Source organism: Schistocerca serialis, chromosome 3 (assembly GCF_023864345.2).
Source record: "Schistocerca serialis cubense isolate TAMUIC-IGC-003099 chromosome 3, iqSchSeri2.2, whole genome shotgun sequence".
In the NCBI taxonomy this organism is placed as follows: Eukaryota; Metazoa; Arthropoda; class Insecta; order Orthoptera; family Acrididae; genus Schistocerca; species Schistocerca serialis.
The window spans coordinates 67785463-67805117 of NC_064640.1; the positions used below are offsets into that span (position 1 = coordinate 67785463).

The window sequence follows — 19655 nt, forward strand, 5'->3', positions numbered from 1 at the left end:
GGAAGTGCAAAATGGCTAAGCAGGGATGGCTAGAGGACAAATGTAAGGATGTAGAAGCGTATATCACTAGGGGTAAGATAGATACTGCCTACAGGAAAATTAAAGAGACCTTTGGAGAAAAGAGAACCACTTGCATGAATATCAAGAGCTCAGATGGAAACCCAGTTCTAAGCAAAGAAGGGAAAGCAGAAAGGTGGAATGAGTATATAGAGTGTCTATAAAGGGGCAATGTTCTTGAGGACAATATTATGGAAATGGAAGAAGATGTAGATGAAGATGAAATGGGAGATATGACACTGTGTAAAGAGTTTGACAGATCACTGAAAGACCTAAGTTGGAACAAGGCCCCGGGAGTACACAACATTCCATTAGAACTACTGATAGCCTTGGGAGATGTATCTCAGTAGTTCAGCCCTGACAAAACTCTACCATCTGGTGAGCAAGACATATGAGACAGGGGAAATACCCTCAGACTTCAATAAGAATATTATAATTCCAATCCCAAAGAAAGCAGGTGCTGACAGATGTGAAAATTACCGAACTATCAGTTTAATAAATCATGGCTGAAAATACTAATACTATTTCTTTACAGACGAATGGAAAAACTGGTAGAAGCAGACCTCGGGGAAGATCAGTTTGGATTCCGTAGAAATGTTGGAACATGCGAGGCAATACTGACCTTACGACTTATCTTAGAAGATAGGCAAACCAAAGTTTCTAGCATTTGTAGACTTAGAGAAAGCTTTTGACAATGTTGACTGGAATACTCTCTTTCGATTACTGAAGGTGGCAGGGGTCAAATACAGGGAGCGAAGGGCTATTTACAATTTGTACAGAAACCAGATGGCAGTTATAAGAGTCGAGGGGCATGAAAGGGAAGCAGTGGTTGGGAAGGGAGTGAGACAGGGTTGTAGCCTATCCCCGATGTTGTTCAATCTGTATGTTGAGCAAGCAGTAAAGGAAAGAAAAGAAAAATTTGGAGTAGGACTTAAAATCCATGGAGAAGAAATAAAAACTTTGAGGTTCGCCGATGACATTGTAATTCTCTCAGAGACAGCAAAGGACCTGGAAGAGCAGCTGAACGGAATGGACAGTATCATGAAAGGCTATAAGATTAACATCAACAAAAGCAAAGCGAGGATAATGGAATGTAGTCGAATTAAATAGGGTGATGCTGAGGGAATAAGATTAGGAAATGGGACGCTTAAAGTAGTAAATGAGTTTTGCTATTTGGGGAGCAAAATAACTGATGATGGTCGAAGTAGAGAGGATATAAAATGTAGACTGGCAATGGCAAGGAAAGCGTTCCTGAAGAAGAGAAATTTGTTAACATCGAGTATAGATTTAAGCGTCAGGAAGTCGTTTCTGAAAGTATTTGTATGGAGTGTAGCCATGTATGGAAGTGAAACGTGGACGATAAACAGTTTAGACATGAAGAGAATGGAAGCTTCCTAAATGTGGCACTACAGAAGAATGCTGAAGATTAGATGGGTAGATCACATAACTAATGAGGAGGTATTGAATAGAATTGGGAAGAAGAGAAATATGTGGCACAACTTGACTAGAAGAAGGGATCGGTTGGTATGACATATTTTGAGGCATCAAGGGATCACCAATTTAGTATTGGAGGACAGCGTGGAGGGTAAAAATCGTAGAGGGATACCAAGAGATGAATACACTAAACAGATTCAGAATGATGTAAGTTGCAATAGGTACTGGGAGATGAAGAAGCTTGCACAGGTTAGAGTAGCATGGAGAACTGCATCAAACCAGTCTCTGGACTGAAGACCACAACAACAAACAACAACCTTAACACAATACTTCTTTCCTTCTTTATACTGGCGTGTCCTCATCTCGTGGCATCTAATGGTCAATTTCGCATTGCATGGGAGCGTTGCAATACCATCAAGCCACTGTACGGGATACGACTTTTTAGCTATTCCCTGTCCTGTCCCATTCTCTTATCTAATATTCATGAGCCCTGCTCCAGATGTAGGGTGAAAGCAGAAAACTGTTTCACAGTCTACCTGAAGAACTAGTTCTCTACATTTTTCCAGTGTGGTTTTCATGAAGTTTTCTCACCATATCTCTTACACTTTCGTTTGAGATATACCGCCCTTTACAGTCCTAGTAGCTCGTCTGTAGATTCGTGCGACAACTTCTGACAACTCCATACGATCACGCAAAGTACTGGGTCTGTCTTCTCGAACAGATTGCACTTGTGCCTTATACAAGAGTCTGTTTTACAGGTATACCGTACTTAAGCAGAACTCTGCCAAAAAGACTGGTTTGAATTCGACTTCGCTATTTCATGACTTAGCTTCATTAAATATGGTTGCATAGAATAATTTGGAATTATTTATGCGACATGATATAACCCAGAAGTTAAGTGTTTTAGTAGAGTACTCTCAGTATTTTCCTTTCTCTGCCAGTATGGTAAGGGTGCTGTTTTACACTACACCAAGTGCAAGTACTGTCTGACTGACGTGGTACAACGTACAACGGAAGTCACTCGCCCTTCTTAAACACAGCCAGTTTCCTGAATAGCTTAAAAAGTGCTTAAGAGTACAAACACCAATTTCACCACGACATTATGGGCTGCCTAAGATCCATAAGGAAGGGGTTCCACTTCGCCCCATTGTGAGCAATATGGGAGCCCCAACATGTTACCTAGCAAAACATCTGGCTTCTCTTCTGAGTTCTTTGGTAGGAAAATGTGAACATCACATTAGAAACTCATAAGATATTGTACAACGACGGAAGACTTTGCGTCTCGAACCAGCTGATGTATTAATGAGATTTGATGTGACCTTTTGGTTCACACAAGTACCTCTGGTGGATTCATTACAACTTACAGAAGCTAAGTTGGAGGAGGACATTTTACATCTATTCAGACACGCGCTTACCTCAATTTACTTTTTACTTAGAGAACAAATTTTGAGCAAACTGACGGTGTTGCTATGGGTAGCCCTTTGTCTCCCATAGTAGACTTTTTTATGGAAGAATTCGAGGAAAAACCACTTCAGTCGGCGGTGTTGAAACCTAAATGTTTCTGGAGATATGTGGACGACACATTTGTAGTATGGCCACATGGAGTATGTTGTGACTTGGCAAGACAGCCAAGTCACTATGAGAGGAAGCCGAAAGGCACGCGTTTAGCTCACGCAGACTGGCGTGAGGTCTGGAACAGTTATGGGAATTAATAGTAGCAAATAAAGTACGTAGTTGATGTAATACTTAACTTTAATCCATAATTGGAGAACATCGCTCTTGTTGATACATCACTAATAATCTCAATATAAACCTGTGATGACGCCTTGCTAGGTCGTAGCAAATGACGTAGCTGAAGGCTATGCTAACTATCGTCTCGGCAAATGAGAGCGTATTTGTCAGTGTAGCATCGCTAGCAAAGTCGGCTGTACAACTGGGGCGAGTGCTAGTAAGTCTCTCTAGACCTGCCGTGTGGTGGCGCTCGCTCTGCAATCACTGACAGTGGCGACACGCGGGTCCGACGTATACTAATGGACCGCGGCCGATTTAAAGGCTACCACCTAGCAAGTGTGGTGTCGCGGTGACACCACAGAGTAGAAACGCTTCCTGCCTTTCTGGAACACTTAAAGTCCCTCCATCCGAGCGTTTGCTTCACCATGGAAGTGGGGAAAAATGCAGACCTCCAGTTCTTAGATGTCTTGGTCCGCAGAAAAGAAGACGGTTCCTTGGGTCACAGTGTGTTTCGTAAACGAACTCACACTGAGCTATATCTACGAGCTACGAGCTGCCATCACCCATCTCAACGCAGTGGCGTATTATGGACTCTCGTTCAGAGGGCTAGAGTTATCTCAGATGTACGGAGCTTATCAGCAGAGCTTAGCTATCTTCGCTCTGGTTTGTACAAAACGGATACGCCGATAAACAGATTCGTAATGCATTTCAACCTGGACGCACTGACCCTCAAGACTAGCCAGGAGAAATGGATAACTCCAAGAGGATGGTTTTTGTACCCTATGTTGCTGACGCATCCTTTAAGATCGGCAGGCTGTTCAAGACACGTAAAATATAACGTGTCTTCCGCCGTCCAGCGCGAGTGCTAACGATGCTGCGTTCTGTTAATGAGAACCTAGGTCTAAGGAGACCAGAGATATGTAAAATACCATGCCAGTGTGGGAAATCATACACTGGCCAGACGAGTCCCATTGTTAAGGATAGGTGCTCTGAACATACACTTCACACCAGATTGGGTTAACCAGAAAAGCCTCTTGTTACTGATCACTGTCTTGACACGGCACATAGCATGAACTACGGAGAGACAAAGATTCTTTCGTCCGCTTCCACGTACTGTGACTTCATCATTAAACAAGCAGTCGAAATACGTATAAGTAATAACGTGATTAACAGAGACACGGAATTTCAACTCACCAAGGCATGGGCTGTACTAACAAGGGAACCTCCCCATCGCACCCCCCTCAGATTTAGTTATAAGTTGGCACAGTGGATAGGCCTTGAAAAACTGAACACAGATCAATCGAGAAAACAGGAAGAAGTTGTGTGAAACTATAAAAAAATAAACAAAATATACAAACTGATTAGCCCACGCGAACATAGGAAACATCAAGAATAATTTGAGTCGGGAGCGCCATGGTCCCGTGGTCAGCTTGAGCAGCTGCGGAACGAGAGGTCCTTGGTTCAAGTCTCCCATCAAGCGAAAATTTTTTTTTTTGTTTTCGCAAAGCTATGATCTGTCCATTCATTCATTGACGTCTCTGTTCACTGTAATAAGTTTAGTGTCTGTGTTTTGCGACCGCACCGCAAAACCGTGCGATTAGTAGGCGAAAGGACGTGCCTCTCGAATGGGAACCGAAAACATTTGATCGCAAGGTCACAGGTCAACCGATTCCTCCACAGGAAAACACGTCTGATACATTCTATACGACACTGGTGATGGAATGTGCGTCTCATGACAGGAATATGTTGTCGACCCACCTAACTTGTACACTTGGCGAATGGGTAAAAAGATTCTTCTACGTTGCCCGATTTAGGTTTTCTTGTGGATGTGATAATTACTCCCAAAAAAGTGATGAAAACATAAGAGTTTGTCGCATAAACTGCAACAAATGAATCCAAACAGTCGCACACTTTTCCCTGTACTCTGTCAAAACATATGTTTTTAACGTTTTCAAACGTAGACCGTCAAATCCTGCATATGTCCAAGCAAATCTGAACATGTCCTGGAATTTTGGAGAGCGAAGTTGATTATGTGTGAGTGCCTGAACTTTGATAAGTGTCTGAAAATAAAAAATTGAACTGTTCTCGCGAAGGAAGACTTGAACCAAGGACCTCTCGTTCCGCCGCTGCTCATGCTAACCACTGGGCCACGGTGGTCCTGAGTTCTGTCTATCCTTAATATTGCCTATCTTGCGCATGGACTAATCAGTTTGTATATTTTGCTTATTTTTTCATAGTTCCACACAACTTCTTCCTGTTTATTCGATTGATCTGTGTTCAGTTTTTCAAGGTCTATCCACTGTGCCAACTTATAACTAAATCTGAGGGGGGGTGCGATGGGGAGGTTTCCTTGTAAGCATCGTCGCCTGCAGACGAATGAATCGGAGTCCGCACACTTAAAATGGGCGCCAACACTGCACGGCGAGCCTTGTTCCGTTACACATGTAACAACGGCAACTAATCAATAAAGAAGATTTGGAATCGTGTTACTGACAAATTCTCGAGCTTTCACTCGTCCCAGGATGTAGTGACGTCTGATAGTACTATTTTCAAGACGGGTACAGCCTCTGTAATTTATTCTCGCGATAGAAATTAGTTTACCACGATGTATTTCGTTTGTCAGACATTCAAGTTTTCAATAATTTTCTTCATTGTTTCATGTGAATGCAGAAATTTGAAGTCAATCGGCCAAGAACTTTGAAGTAAATCGGTCAAGTAGGTCTCTAAATGTTTGATAACAACATTCCTCCTTATACATACCGGCAAGCCACTGCAGCAACACGTCAGTAAGCACGTGAAGATGCTGAGCAGCTGTCTCGTTGAAATACAGCGCCACTTCCACATCACCCGAAGCGACGCCCGTAGTAGTTCAGCGTTACCTCGCGAGCGACCAACGACAATGCCTTTTTGTATGTGACAGCTTCGTCAGCAAATACTCTGAGAGTGGTGTAAATACTATGAATCGTTTATGGACACTGAAAATGCGAGCGGCACGCTGAACACACAATGTTACTTATATCTGTGTTGAACGTTCGCTGTCCAGTATGATGTACTGAGATCTTCTAGTCAAAAATGCGTCAACACAAGTCAGGTATTTCACGTCCTCCTCCAGTATTTTAGAGAGGGAATTTCCATGTATTTGTGTAGCTGTTAAGGTATTCCGAATTTTGAAGAGGACAGGGTCCACAGCCTTAGTGTAAGTTTTGAGATGCTTTAACATAGATCCCAGTTGTCTGAAACCAAATATAGGTGGTGGCGTAAGTTTGCCCGCTGTTTCACACACCATGTGAGCACGAGCCATGTGGCCGGCATAACACCAGCAGTCAGCTAGCAAAAAATTCAAAACTAGATCCACAGTGCACACCGAAATGAAACGCTCGTCAAGCCATATGTAACTGACACATTCTATTGCATTTCTTTTTACGTTGTGTGAAGACTACAAGTTACAAGTTTGTTTAGAGCACTGTTATCTACAGAACATAAAAGTGAATTATCTGAGGAGATACGCCATATAAGCAGTATCTTCGTTATTAATTGACAATGTGAAACATTTTCCATCGATTTTCCGAACTGTAGGGAGACAAAAACTAGCATTTCACTTGCGTTCAACATTTACAAGGCACTTTCAAATCGTTCAAATGGCTCTGAGCACTATGGGACTTAACATCTGTGGTCATCAGTCCCCTAGAACTTAGAACTACTTAAACTTAACTAACCTAAGGACATCACACACATCCATGCCCGAGGCAGGATTCGAACCTGCGACCGTAGTAGTCGCGCGGTTCCGGACTGAACCGCTAGACCACCGCGGCCGGCTACAAGGCACTTTGTCTGAAGAAAGCAAGATAGGTTCCAAATAAATCATGTTTCCTAAAGTCCTAGTTGTTTAAGAGAATTTTTTTTCCTTAAGTAATTTCAGTATTTAGAACTTGGAATATCCTTAAGAATCCTACAGATCGGCCTCACGAATATTAGTCTGCAATTAAGTGCATGCGTCCTTTAATTCTTATAAAAAAGTATGACCTATGAAACTTCCTGGCAGATTAAAACTGTGTGCCAGACCGAGACTCTAACTCGGGACTTTTGCCTTTCGCGGGCAAGTGCTCTACCAACTGAGCCACCCAAGCACGACTCACGCCCCATCCTCACAGCTTTACTTCTGCCAGTACCTCGTCTCCTACCTAACAAACTTTACAGAAGCTCTCCTGCGAACCTTGCAGAACTAGCACTCCTGAAAGAAAGGATATTGCAGAGACATGGCTTAGCCACAGCCTCGGGGGTGTTTCCAGACTGAGATTTTCACTCAGCAGCGGAGTGTGCGCTGATACGAAACTTCTTGGCAGGTTAAAACTGTGTGCCGGACTGAGACTCGAACTCGGTACGTTTGCCTTTCATGGGCAAGTGCTTTACCAACAACTGAGCTACCCAAGCACGACTCACGCCCCGTCCTCACAGCTTTTGCAGGCGAGCTTCTGTAGAGTTTGGAAGGTAGGAGACGAGGTACTGGCAGAAGTAAAGCTGTGAGGACGGGGCGTGAGTCGTGCTTGGGTAGCTCAGTTGGTAGAGCACTTGCCCGCGAAAGGCAAAGGTCCCGAGTTCGAGTCTCCGTCCGGCACACAGTTTTAATCTGCCAGGAAGTTTCGTATCAGCGCACACTCCGCTGCAGAGTGAAAATCTCATTCTGCAGTGTGACCTATGCTCTTTCCATCACACGGACTATTCGCTGCGTGAAAGATTATCGAATTCCTGAACTTTGTCCACAAAATTTTTTTCGACGCTTACCTTTGTCTTATTGTGCATGGTACCCTTCAAAATACTCTCCTCCACAATTGACACACCGCTCCCAACTCCGTTTCCGCTTCCGGAAGCAGTCTTGATACGCCTGTCGCTGGATGCAATTTCTGTGAATTTTCTTTTATCTCTTCTATCGTTGTAAATCTTCGTCCTTTCGATGGGGTTTTCAACTTTGGAAATAAAAAAACAAAGTCCGCAGGGACCAAGTCTGGCGAGTACGCAACATCTCGTTCTCATTTGTGCCATCCAAATACTCTTCACAGACTGCGAGGCGAAGGTATTTGTGGTTTTGACTCATGAGCCGTGGGACGAACTTGGCGGAAACACGATGCATTACAAGATGCTGTGTCAGGATTCCATGACGTGATCCAACTGAAACGTTACATTCTTCTGCAATTTCTAGAGGAGATAGTCTTCCACTGGCTCCTGACATGAGCGTCGTCGGTAGACGTCGAAGGGCGTTCTGAACGAGGGTTATCGTAAACTTCCGTCCGGCCTCTTTTAAACCGTGTGAACCATTCGTAACACCGAGTACAGCTTAAGCACTCATCACCGTAGGCTTCCCGCATCATTTGGTGTGTCTCTGTAAAGGTATTCTTGAGTTTCACGCAAAATTTAATGCAGACGCGTTGCTCCTCTAACTATTCCATCTCGAAATTCGCAAATTGTGTGACGCAATGTTCTACTCAATACAAGACTGAACAATAACTAACAGACATACGACAACGAAACTTTCGGCAAATACACACTAAACACAGCCGTGTGCAGGGATGCCAACCGCATCTCACTCCAACACACCACTGGCGCGAAATTATTGTGAATATTCTGGAATTTTGTGACATACCTCGTATTTCAGTATCTTTCATTTGTGATTGTTGGCGACGTTCAAACAGTGGAACGGTGATGGGGTATCTGTATGTAAAGATGAACCTAAGAACTGAAACAAGGTAAGCCGCCATTGTATAAGGGGTAGTCAAATGAAAACGAGACAGATGGGAAAAAGTAAGTAACCTGTTTATTATTTCAAAAGTAATCGACATAGCTGTTAATACATTTATCCCACTGTGAAACAGGACGGCCAAAGCTTTCACGGAAAAAAATTTTCGGTGGCCTACGAAACCACAATTGTATCCAGGAGTACACCTCTTCGTCCGAAGAAAATCGAAGACCACGATTGTGTTTCTTCAGGGCTCCAAAAATATGGAAGTTACATGGGAAGAGATCAGGGCCGTATGGGGGATGTATAAGGGCTTCCCAGCGGAACTTCTAGAGCGTAGTCGAAACAGCTTTGGTAACATGTGGGAGGACAACAGGCACACTTTGCAAAAATTGTAGCGCGTCATCAAGTCCAAACGTCCAGTAATTTTGACGGACGGCATCATTCTGTTGCACCATAATGCCACCCACATGTTGCCAAGGGTGTTTCTACTACATAAGTTTCGCTGGGAAGCCCTAATACATACTTCATGCAGATCCGATCACTTCCCACGTGATTTCCATACTTTTGGAGCCCTGAAAAAAGATATTCGTGGCTGTCAGTTTGCTTCGGACACAGAGGTACATGCCTGGTTCCGTAGGCAACCGTAAACATTTTTCCATGAAGGCACTGGCCGTCTTGTGTTAATAGTTACGGCGATTATTTTTGAAATAATACATAGTCCTCTAACTTTTTTCCATCTGTTTCCTATTCATTTCACTGCATCTTACATCTCTACACACTGAAGTGAAAAGAGTCAGAAATTATTAAATTCGATACTGTAACCTATAATGAATTTGAAAAATCACATAATTAGTTTAAGCACATATGCGATTGCAGTCTTTCTCGGCGTATTCACTTCGCCAGAAGATGATGGGCACGAAACTCATCGGAACGTTGCGACAAGACGACGCCACCACTCGGCTGATAACCCGAGCAGAATTCATCAGTGGTTTAAGCACAATTGCATCACAGCACGATCATATCTTCCAAACCAGCACCATGAGAATGGTGCACTGGTCAAGACAGTGGACCGACACTCTGGAGTAAAGGATTCAGATACCCTTGAAGCTATCATGATTTATATTTTTCATGGTTTCCCCATGGGGTGCTCCTCAAATCAGTCTATTCTTGCACAGTTCAGGAGCAGTGGAGTCACGTGCGGATCCATGTGGTCGATCATGGAGTTATTGACCCCCTCCCCCCACAAAAAAACGTTATTAGAAGCGTTTGTACATTGTCCAGTCATATTAATGTGACCACTCGTCAAAAGCCTGAATAACCACCTTTTGCAGCACGGACCGACATGCAGGAAGAGAGTCACTGAGGTTCTGGAAGGCACTGGCAGGGACGTGGCGCCATTCCGCCGTGGCCAGCTGCGCTACGTTTCTCGGTTGAGGATCCGTGGCGCGAATAGCCCGATCGAGGTGGTCCCACAGATTCTCCATTACGTTTAAATCGGGGGAGTATGGTGTCTAGCGGAGCACAGTAAAGTAATCCTGGAATAAAACGAAATAATAAGCAACCAGTTGCGTAAAAGAAATTTAATTTCTTTACTGGTTTCGGGCACATAGTGCCCTTCTTCAGAAGGTTATACCTACCACGTTCTTTGGGAGTGTCAACAATAAGATGCATACAGCAAATTGCCATGGTCCTAAAAAATATACAGGAGCAGTGAGTAATATAATACTGAATCCATTAATACTTTAAGAACTCTTAGATGCTTACATTATTTCGTTATAGAAGACTACATTTGCTGAGGACATCTACATCTACATACATACTGCGCAATCCACCATACGGTGCGTGGCGGAGGGTACCTCGTACCACAACTAGCATCTTCTCTCCCTGTTCCACTCCCAAACAGAACGAGGAAAAATGACTGCCTATGTGCCTCTGTACGAGCCTTAATCTCTCTTATCTTATCTTTGTGGTCTTTCCGCGAAATATAAGTTGTCGGCAGTAAAATTGTACTGCAGTCAGCCTCAAATGCTGGTTCTCTAAATTTCCTCAGTAGCGATTCACGAAAAGAACGCCTCCTTTCCTCTAGAGACTCCCACCCGAGTTCCTGAAGCATTTCCGTAACACTCGCGTGATGATCAAACGCACCAGTAAGAAATCTAGCAGCCCGCCTCTGAATTGCTTCTATGTCCTCCCTCAATCCGACCTGATAGGGATCCCGAACGCTCGAGCAGTACTCAAGAATAGGTCGTATTAGTGTTTTATAAGCGATCTCCTTTACAGATGAACCACATCTTCCCAAAATTCTACCAATGAACCGAAGACGACTGTCCGCCTTCCCCACAACTGCCATGAGATGCTTGTCCCACTTCATATCGCTCTGCAATGTCACGCCCAAATATTTCATTGACGTGACTGTGTCAGGCACTACACTACTAATGGAGTACTAAAACATTACGGGATTCTTTTTCCTTTTCATCTGCATTAATTTACATTTATTTATATTTAGAGTTAGCTGTCTTTCTTTACACCAATCACAAATCCTGTCCAAGTCATCTTGCATCCTCCTACAGTCACTCAACGACGACGCCTTCCCGTACACCACAGCATCATCAGCAAACAGCCGCACATTGCTATCCACCCTATCCAAAAGATCATTTATGTAGATAGAAAACAACAGCGGACCTACCACACTTCCCTGGGGCACTCCAGATGATACCCTCACCTCCGATGAACACTCACCATCGAGGACAACGTACTGGGTTCTATTACTTAAGAAGTCGGATAAAATACTAAACTCAGGCTGGTTCTCTCTGAACCACGCACATACAATGCGAACTGCGTAACAAGTTGAACTGTCCTGCTGGTAGATACCTTGTTGCTGAGCGAAAAGAAACAGATTGTAGCGGTGGACATGGCCCCCAGGGATGTGTACACACTTGTGTTCATCTATTGTGTCTTGCAGAATGACGAGAGCACCTAGGGAATGCCCTCCAGCCTGGATGCGGTGATTGTTGCAGGATGTTTGCTTTCGGATGTTTCACACCGTATATGCTAACAATCATCTGGCTGATGGAGCATAAAACGTGACTCATCTGGAAAGACCGCCTGTCGTCACTCAGTGGACCTCCAGTTTCGGTATAGGCGGCTTTATTCCAGCCTCCATCGATGATGAACAGCACACACCGTGGATGCATGAATCAGACACCTGCTGCAAAGGCCGATATGCAGCAACGTTCGCTTAACTGTCGTTGAGGAGACGCTGTTGGTATCCCATTAGTTCATCTCGACGGTCTGTTGCTTAACAGTTGCACGTCTATTCGCTCATACACATCGGCGCCAGTTTTGGATGGCGCCGTTTTGCCATACACGGAATACTTCAGCCACGGCGGCATGCGACCGGTTTAAAAACTTAGCCGTTTCGGAATTGCTTCCACCATTGTTCCGCAAGCCAATGATCATGCCCCTTTGGACGTCAAACAAATCACTCTGTATCCAAATTACGACTGCACCGTTTTCCGTGCCCCCGCGACACACTTTCTGTGAACTCCACTACTGCTGGTGTCACCTGCCGTCTGTGAGTGGCTATTGGAAGCTGTTGTCGAACATAGGTAGTGGTCACATTAATGTGACTGGACTGTGTATTTTTGCATACGGTGCATATTAGAAATTTCATAACTAACTTCAGGAGAACAAAGTAGCATTAAAATTAAGAGTCTCGAGAATGGCAAGGAATTCTAGAATTTACATTCAACCCAGGATTCTTTCAGTTTGAAGGCCTGCTCACGCGGATAGGTTTGCGGCCTCATCGGTAACTTTCCAGCCAGGTAAAGCTGATTAGCACCGGTTGACGTACCCAACGTTTGCAATAAATGGAGTGGCCGTGCGGTTCCAGGCGCTGCAGTCTGGAGCCGAGCGAACGCTACGGTCGCAGGTTCGAATCCTGCCTCGGGCATGGATGTGTGTGATGTCCTTAGGTTAGTTAGGTTTAATTAGTTCTAAGTTCTAGGCGACTGATGACCTCAGAAGTGAAGTCGCATAGTGCTCAGAGTCATTTGAACCATTTTTGCAATAAATCTGGCAGTTCGTCAGTTCACAGTTAGACTCAGCAAACCACAGGAAGCTGAGTAAGGGTCGACAGGCAGACAAAACGGAAGACACTTTACTACTATTCACGTAGCCATGGCTTGCAGACCAGTGTTCACAATCTTAGTGCTTCGTGAAGTACTGATAGTAGTATATGCATAGTTCGATTTTATATTGAGTGAATGATGAAGTTGTAGGTGTTTGCTTCTATTAACTTCTTGAATGAATTATGCGATACATGTGTCCCTCATATTTTCTAATGTACCGGTAAGATTTTGAAAGGCTATTTTTTGATGTTATCAGTATGATAAAAAATGAACTATTCACTGATTTAAATACTTTGTTATTATTAGTGGAGAGTGTTGTAACTTGGGAACGTTTCAAGAGTTTCTTCTTCGCTCAGCTCTGCAATAGAATTTTGTAGCATTCCCCGCTATTTCCTCTCTTATTTTACGTTAATGTCCATTGGGACTTTTCACGGTCGATTCAAAGAAAACACATCTGTTGATAAGGAGAGAAAAAAAAACTGATTTCCAAACCCTAATCAGCAATGTACCACAAACGAACTGTTACCCTACCAGTGGTGCGTGACTATTGAACTTCAGACATACCTGCTGGTTCCGCGTGTTCGATGTCCAGCCGCACATCCTCGACTTCTTAACCTTAACTGATCTTACCTGCAGCAGAGCTGCCAGTACGCTACGCTCCCCTATTTGGACTCTGATATTGTATGGTTCTAAGATAACAACATTTTGGGAGAGATTAGTACTCCCGTAAATGAATAGCAGACAAAGCTGGTAAAATATTAATATATTGTTGAGGCGCAGTGTCCTCCAACTTCGTCGTTACCAAGTTACAAATTGCTTTTATCAAGATTCTCGGAGATCACGCGACCGTAAGTCCTTCCTCTCGAGACGACACTACCGATATAAATGAAAAAGTTACTCGCGTCAGAAGCTAAAGTCTAAGCTGCCATAGCTCTGCTACACTATGTGACATGATTTATGCACTTTGTCACGCGGGACTTCAAATTAGAACGCCAGGATAGCTTAGAATATTGCTGGCAGTTAATAATCCGAAAGCCTCCAAGAGACAAAAATAAACTAACACCGCCGTCGCAACAAAGTGATCATCAGCGACGATGACAATAAAATGTCGTGTGGCGAGGACCTGCTGGCAGGTAGACCCGATCGCTTGGTGCAAGTCTTTTAAGGTGACGCCACTTCGGCGTCTATGTCTCATTTTCATTCTTTTTCCTGTTTTACCTACAAGAAATGATACAAAAGTATTTTGATTGGGTTTCTATCCTTGTAGCACCTAATTGCTTTTCTGTGCATTTATCTGCAGCATAGCTATTCTATACATATGATTCATTTCTTACATGCTTACTTCAAACTAATGCTACCTATTCCCAGTTGACATTTTCACACATACCATTTAATCATGGATGCAGTGAATGGTATTGTATTTCCACAGGTAACTGAACTGCTTTGCACCAACAAAACCACTCTACCCAAAAGGGAATATATTTTATATTGTTTTACATAATGTGCTATGTTCTTCAGGTCTTAAATGATCTGTCAGTGAGCTGTCTTATCAGTGTCACAAGGCTGTCTTATCAGCACAATGTATTTCAACAAACTTCAAATTCTGTGGAAGGATGATGTTGCCACTAGTTATAGCCACATTTATTGTGCAAGTGTTGTTATATAAATGTAAAAAAATTGGCAGTTTCACCAAATAAAAAAAGCATACTATCTTCTTCATAATTTATATCCTCTTACCTGGATAAATACTGAAATTCTAGATTCTGCATATTGTGTTTTAAACAGAGAAGAGCTGGAAAACTTGACCGTTGCTGATTTGTTCATCCCTGGGACAAACGGTTCAGACACTAACAATGGATCAGTTATGGAAAATACAAGTGAAAGACATGGCTGCTATGTTCTCACACAAGATGCTGATGTTTGGGGACAGTTAGTGCATGGAATTCGATACATAGACATTGATGTTCGTGACCACCCTGGCAACAAGACAACTACCTATGCTCCTGCAACACAAGATGATGATGGGTATGTACAGTAATATAAACAAACTAATTAATTAGCTTGATTAATTATCTGCATTTCAGATGCCTGTAGTAAAGGACTTTGAAAAAGCATATGTCATGAAACAAGACTTGTTTGAGTAATAAATTTTACAGTCTTTTGTGGATTAGGATTTATTCATTTCATGATGTACACTTGAAAACCATTTGGTTCATGTAAATGAACCATATCACAAATTTGTTATATTTGTAGTAATAAATAATAATATGACACAGAAATGAGATTTCTGTGAATAAGCATGTAGACCTATATATCCTTAGATAATTAACAAGATTTATCTAGTTTAAATTGTCAGTTCATCTTATGTGAGTTCATTCACTGAGTATTAAAATTCCTGCATCGGTGCCTCGTGTAACTTTATTTTCAGTGGACGTAACTTCATGTGCATTAAAACATTCTCTTCTAATTAATTATTAATCATCCTTCTCATACACTGTGGAACGGAGCGTCTCTCCTGCAAAGTCTTCCACTGGAGTTTATCTATCATCTCCGTAATGCTTTCGCAATTACTAAATGATCCTATAACGAAGCGTGCTGCTCTCCATTGGATCTTCTCTATTTCTTCTATCAACCCTATCTGGCACGGATACCACACTGGTGAGCAATATTCAAGCAGTGGGCGACAAGTGTACTGTAACCTACTTCTTTTGTTTTCGGATTGCATTTCCTTAGAATTCTTCCAATGAATCTGGCTGGCATCTGCTAAACCGACAATCAACTTTATATGATCATTCCATTTTAAATCACTCCTAATGCCTACTCCCAGATAATTTATGGAATTAACTGCTTCCAGTTGCTGACCAGCTACATTGTATCTAAATGATAAAGGATCTTTCTTTCTGTGTATTTGCAGCACATTACACTTGTCTACATTGAGATTCAGTTGCCATTCCCTGCACCATGTGTCAATTCGTTGCAGATCCTCCTGCATTTCAGTACAATTTTCCATTGTTACAGACTCTCAATATACCACAGCATCATCGGCGAAGAGCCTCAGTGAACTTCCGATGTTATCCACAACGTCATTTATGTATATTTTGAATAGCAACGGTCCTACGACACTCCGCTGTGGCACACCTGAAATCACTCTTACTTCGGAAGACTTCTCTCCATTAAGAATGACATGCTGCGTTCTGTTATCTAGGAACTCCTGAATCCAATCACACAATTGGTCTGATAGTCCATATGCTCTTACTTTGTTCATTAAATGGCTGTGGGGAACTGTATCAAATGCCTTGCAAAAGTCAAGAAACACGACATCTACCTGGGAACCCATGTCTATGGCCCTCTGAGTCTCGTGGACGGATAGCGCGAGCTGGGTTTCACACGACCGTCTTTTTTGAAACCCATGCTGATTCCTACAGAGTAGATTTCTAGTCTCCAGAAAAGTCATTATACATGAACATAATACGTGTTCCAAAATTCTACAATTGATCGACGTTAAAGATATAGGTCTATAGTTCTGCTCATCTGTTTGACATCCCTTCTTGAAAACAAGGATGACCTGTGCCCTTTTCCAACCCTTTGGAACGCTACGCTCTTCTAGAGACCTACAGGACATCGCTGTAAGAAGGGGGGCAAGTTCCTTTGCGTACTCTGTGTAAAATCGAACTGGTATCCAATCAGGTCTAGCTGCCTTTCCTCTTTTGAGCGATTTTAATTGTTTCTCTATCCATCTGTCATCTATTGCGATATCTACCATTTTGTCATCTGTGCGACAATCTAGAGAGGGAACTACAATGCAGTTTTCCTTTGTGAAACAGGTTTGGAAAAAGACATTTAGTATTTCGGCCTTTAGTCTGTCATCCTCTGTTTCAGTACCATTTTGGTCACAGAGTGTCTGGACATTTTGTTTTGATCCACCTAGCGCTTTGACATAAGACCAAGGAATTATGTGATGGAGAAATTGTGGCGAATGTTACACCACTTCTACAGCCAATGGACCACTGCAAACGTTAAAACTTATTTACAGAAAACAATTTTTAGAATGCTGATCCAAGGTGATAGCAGTCCTTTTGTGGACAAAATAAAAAAGACCAATGTGAAGTATGTTGTTTATTGTGCCACTGAGGCATGGCAGAATATTTCAGAAAATCGTGGAGAAAACTGTGGACATCTCTTGAATTTCAAAAGAACCTAGTTGATAATGAAGAGGAAAATCTACTACAAATGATACAGGCAATCCCTGGATGTGAAGAAGTTAGTGAAGATGAGTGGATGGCAGCAGATGGGCTATGTGTGGAGAACCTTACTGTCACTGATTTAGATGCTGCTGTGACTCAACACCAGGAAGAAGTGGACTGCTGTGACGGAAGTGACAATGAGCCTGAATGCGACACAGGAGAGCTGGTGCCACTCAGTGAGGCAGTAGAAGCCCTTGGCCTCGAGCTATGTTATTTGGACCAACAGCCCACTGCTACACCTGCTGATTTGATGTTTATGAGACAATTGCACAACTATGCCTCATATAACATATTCATTATGCCATAAAACAATGACTGAGCTTTTGTCATCTAAAAAGTAAGGATAAAATGTCCACTGTATTTTAGTAAGTTTGACAGCTTTTCTTTAATAGTTATGCATTGTTTAAACCTAATGTTTTCTTGCCAATTTTTCTAATACAAGTTTACTATACTGTGTAAATTAAAATAATGTGTATGTACAGCAGTTTACCATACAGTTTTCCATACTTAGACTAACATTTTTCATGTTCGGATTAACCAAAAGTTCAGATTACTGGGGTTCAGATTACCGGGACTCTGCTGTACTCAATTTTTTTCTGCAACTTCAGTATTGTCCTATCTTCCTCAAAAAGTATTACAGTATCTAATTACAGATTCAAAAGAGATTTCCTTGTGTTCATGTCAGTTTCAGTTGAAAATATTCACACTGCAAATACAAAGCTGCTTAGTTTGTTTTCTAGGTAATCAGAGTTGTATGTAAACTTTAATGTTTAAGTAAATTGAATCCTAAGAATATGACTGAGTCAATCAATTCTCTACCTTGGTTGCTGTAAATATCTTACTCTGGTCGAACTTTGACTGTTCAGTTCTGACATACATCACTGGGGATTTAGATATGTTCAGATTCAACCCATTTAGCTAAATCAAGTTTCAAATCTACTGAGAATACCAATCAATGGATAGGAATTTTTTCTGCATCCAGATTTTCAACTAACACAGAAGTAATGTTCACAAACAAAACTGACTGGGAAATAACAGTTACCAGTAAATCTTGAACTTATCCCTCTGAAAATAATTACCCTTCATTTTCTGTTCGATAAGTAGGGTTTAAATCCTTATGCCATGTTTGCCAAGTCCATAAACAAGAAAGATGCAGTTGAAAGGATCAGAAGTGTTTGTGAGGTCACAGAAGAGTCCTCTAACCTCATTGTGCATTCTAATAATCTGTTTATTTTCTCAGCAAAACTACATACTGCATTTGTGATGCTTTTGTCCTGTTCAAAATCAAACTGATTGCTTAGGATAAAAACATATTTTACAATATAATTTATGATCTTGGTAAGAGCTGCTTCCTCATTCATCTATTCATTCATCATATTCTGTAAATCCCATGAAGAAAGAGAGCCTATAGCGATGCAGAATGAGTCAAGATACACAAATTTGAGACAAACACATTGTAGATACTTAATCTTCACACTGTATTAACAATAAGCTCTCGTTACATTGCTTAATGCAATTCATGCCTCTGTCATCTAAATATAATCAAGTAAATTAGTAAGAAAGCTGCTACTCTGAAAACGGCTGTTCCTTCCTCAGTTTTATTATATAGCTGCTGTTTATGCACTATTAGTATCCTAATATTCACATGATGACAAAGGTTTTTATCAGGGAACAGATTTTTATGTCAATAAATACTGAGTCCTTTATAAACTGAAGAGCCAAGGAAACTGGTATACCTGCCTAATACCGTGTAGGCCCCCTGCGAGCATACAGAGATGCCGCAACACGATACGGCATGGACCTGAGTAATGACTGAAGTAGTGCTGGATGAAACTGACACCATGAAATCTACAGGGCTGTCCATAAATCCATAAGAGTACGAGGGATTGGAGATCTCTTCTGAACAACACGCTGCAAGGCATCCCAGATTTGCTCAATAATGTTCATGTCTGAAGAGTTTGGTGGCCAGTGGAAATGTTTGAGCTCAGAAGAGTGTTCCTCAAGCTACTATCTATCAACTCTGGATGTTTGGGGTGTTGCATTGTCCTGCTGGAATTGCCCGAGTCCATTGGAATGCACAATGGGCATGAATGGATGCAGGTGATCAGACAGGATGCTTATGTACGTGTCACCTGTCAGAGTCATATCTAGACGTATCAGGGGTCCCATATCACTCCAACTGCACGCACCCCACACCATTACACAACTTCCAACAGCTTGAACACTCCCCCGCTAACATGCAGGGTCCATGAATTCATGAGGTTGTCTCCATACTCGTACACATCCATCTGCTCAATACAATTTGAAACAAGACTCATCCAACCA

General features: G+C 42.2%; 1 protein-coding gene across 1 annotated transcript in view; it reads left to right on the top strand.

Moving 5' to 3' along the window:
• Window positions 1–19655, top strand: part of LOC126469719 (uncharacterized) — a 96112-nt gene that overhangs the window by 32189 nt on the left and 44268 nt on the right. The window contains exon 4 of the mRNA XM_050096908.1: window positions 14872–15111. Coding sequence (XP_049952865.1) covers window positions 14872–15111 — 240 coding nt within the window. The remainder of the gene's footprint in view (window positions 1–14871; window positions 15112–19655) is intronic.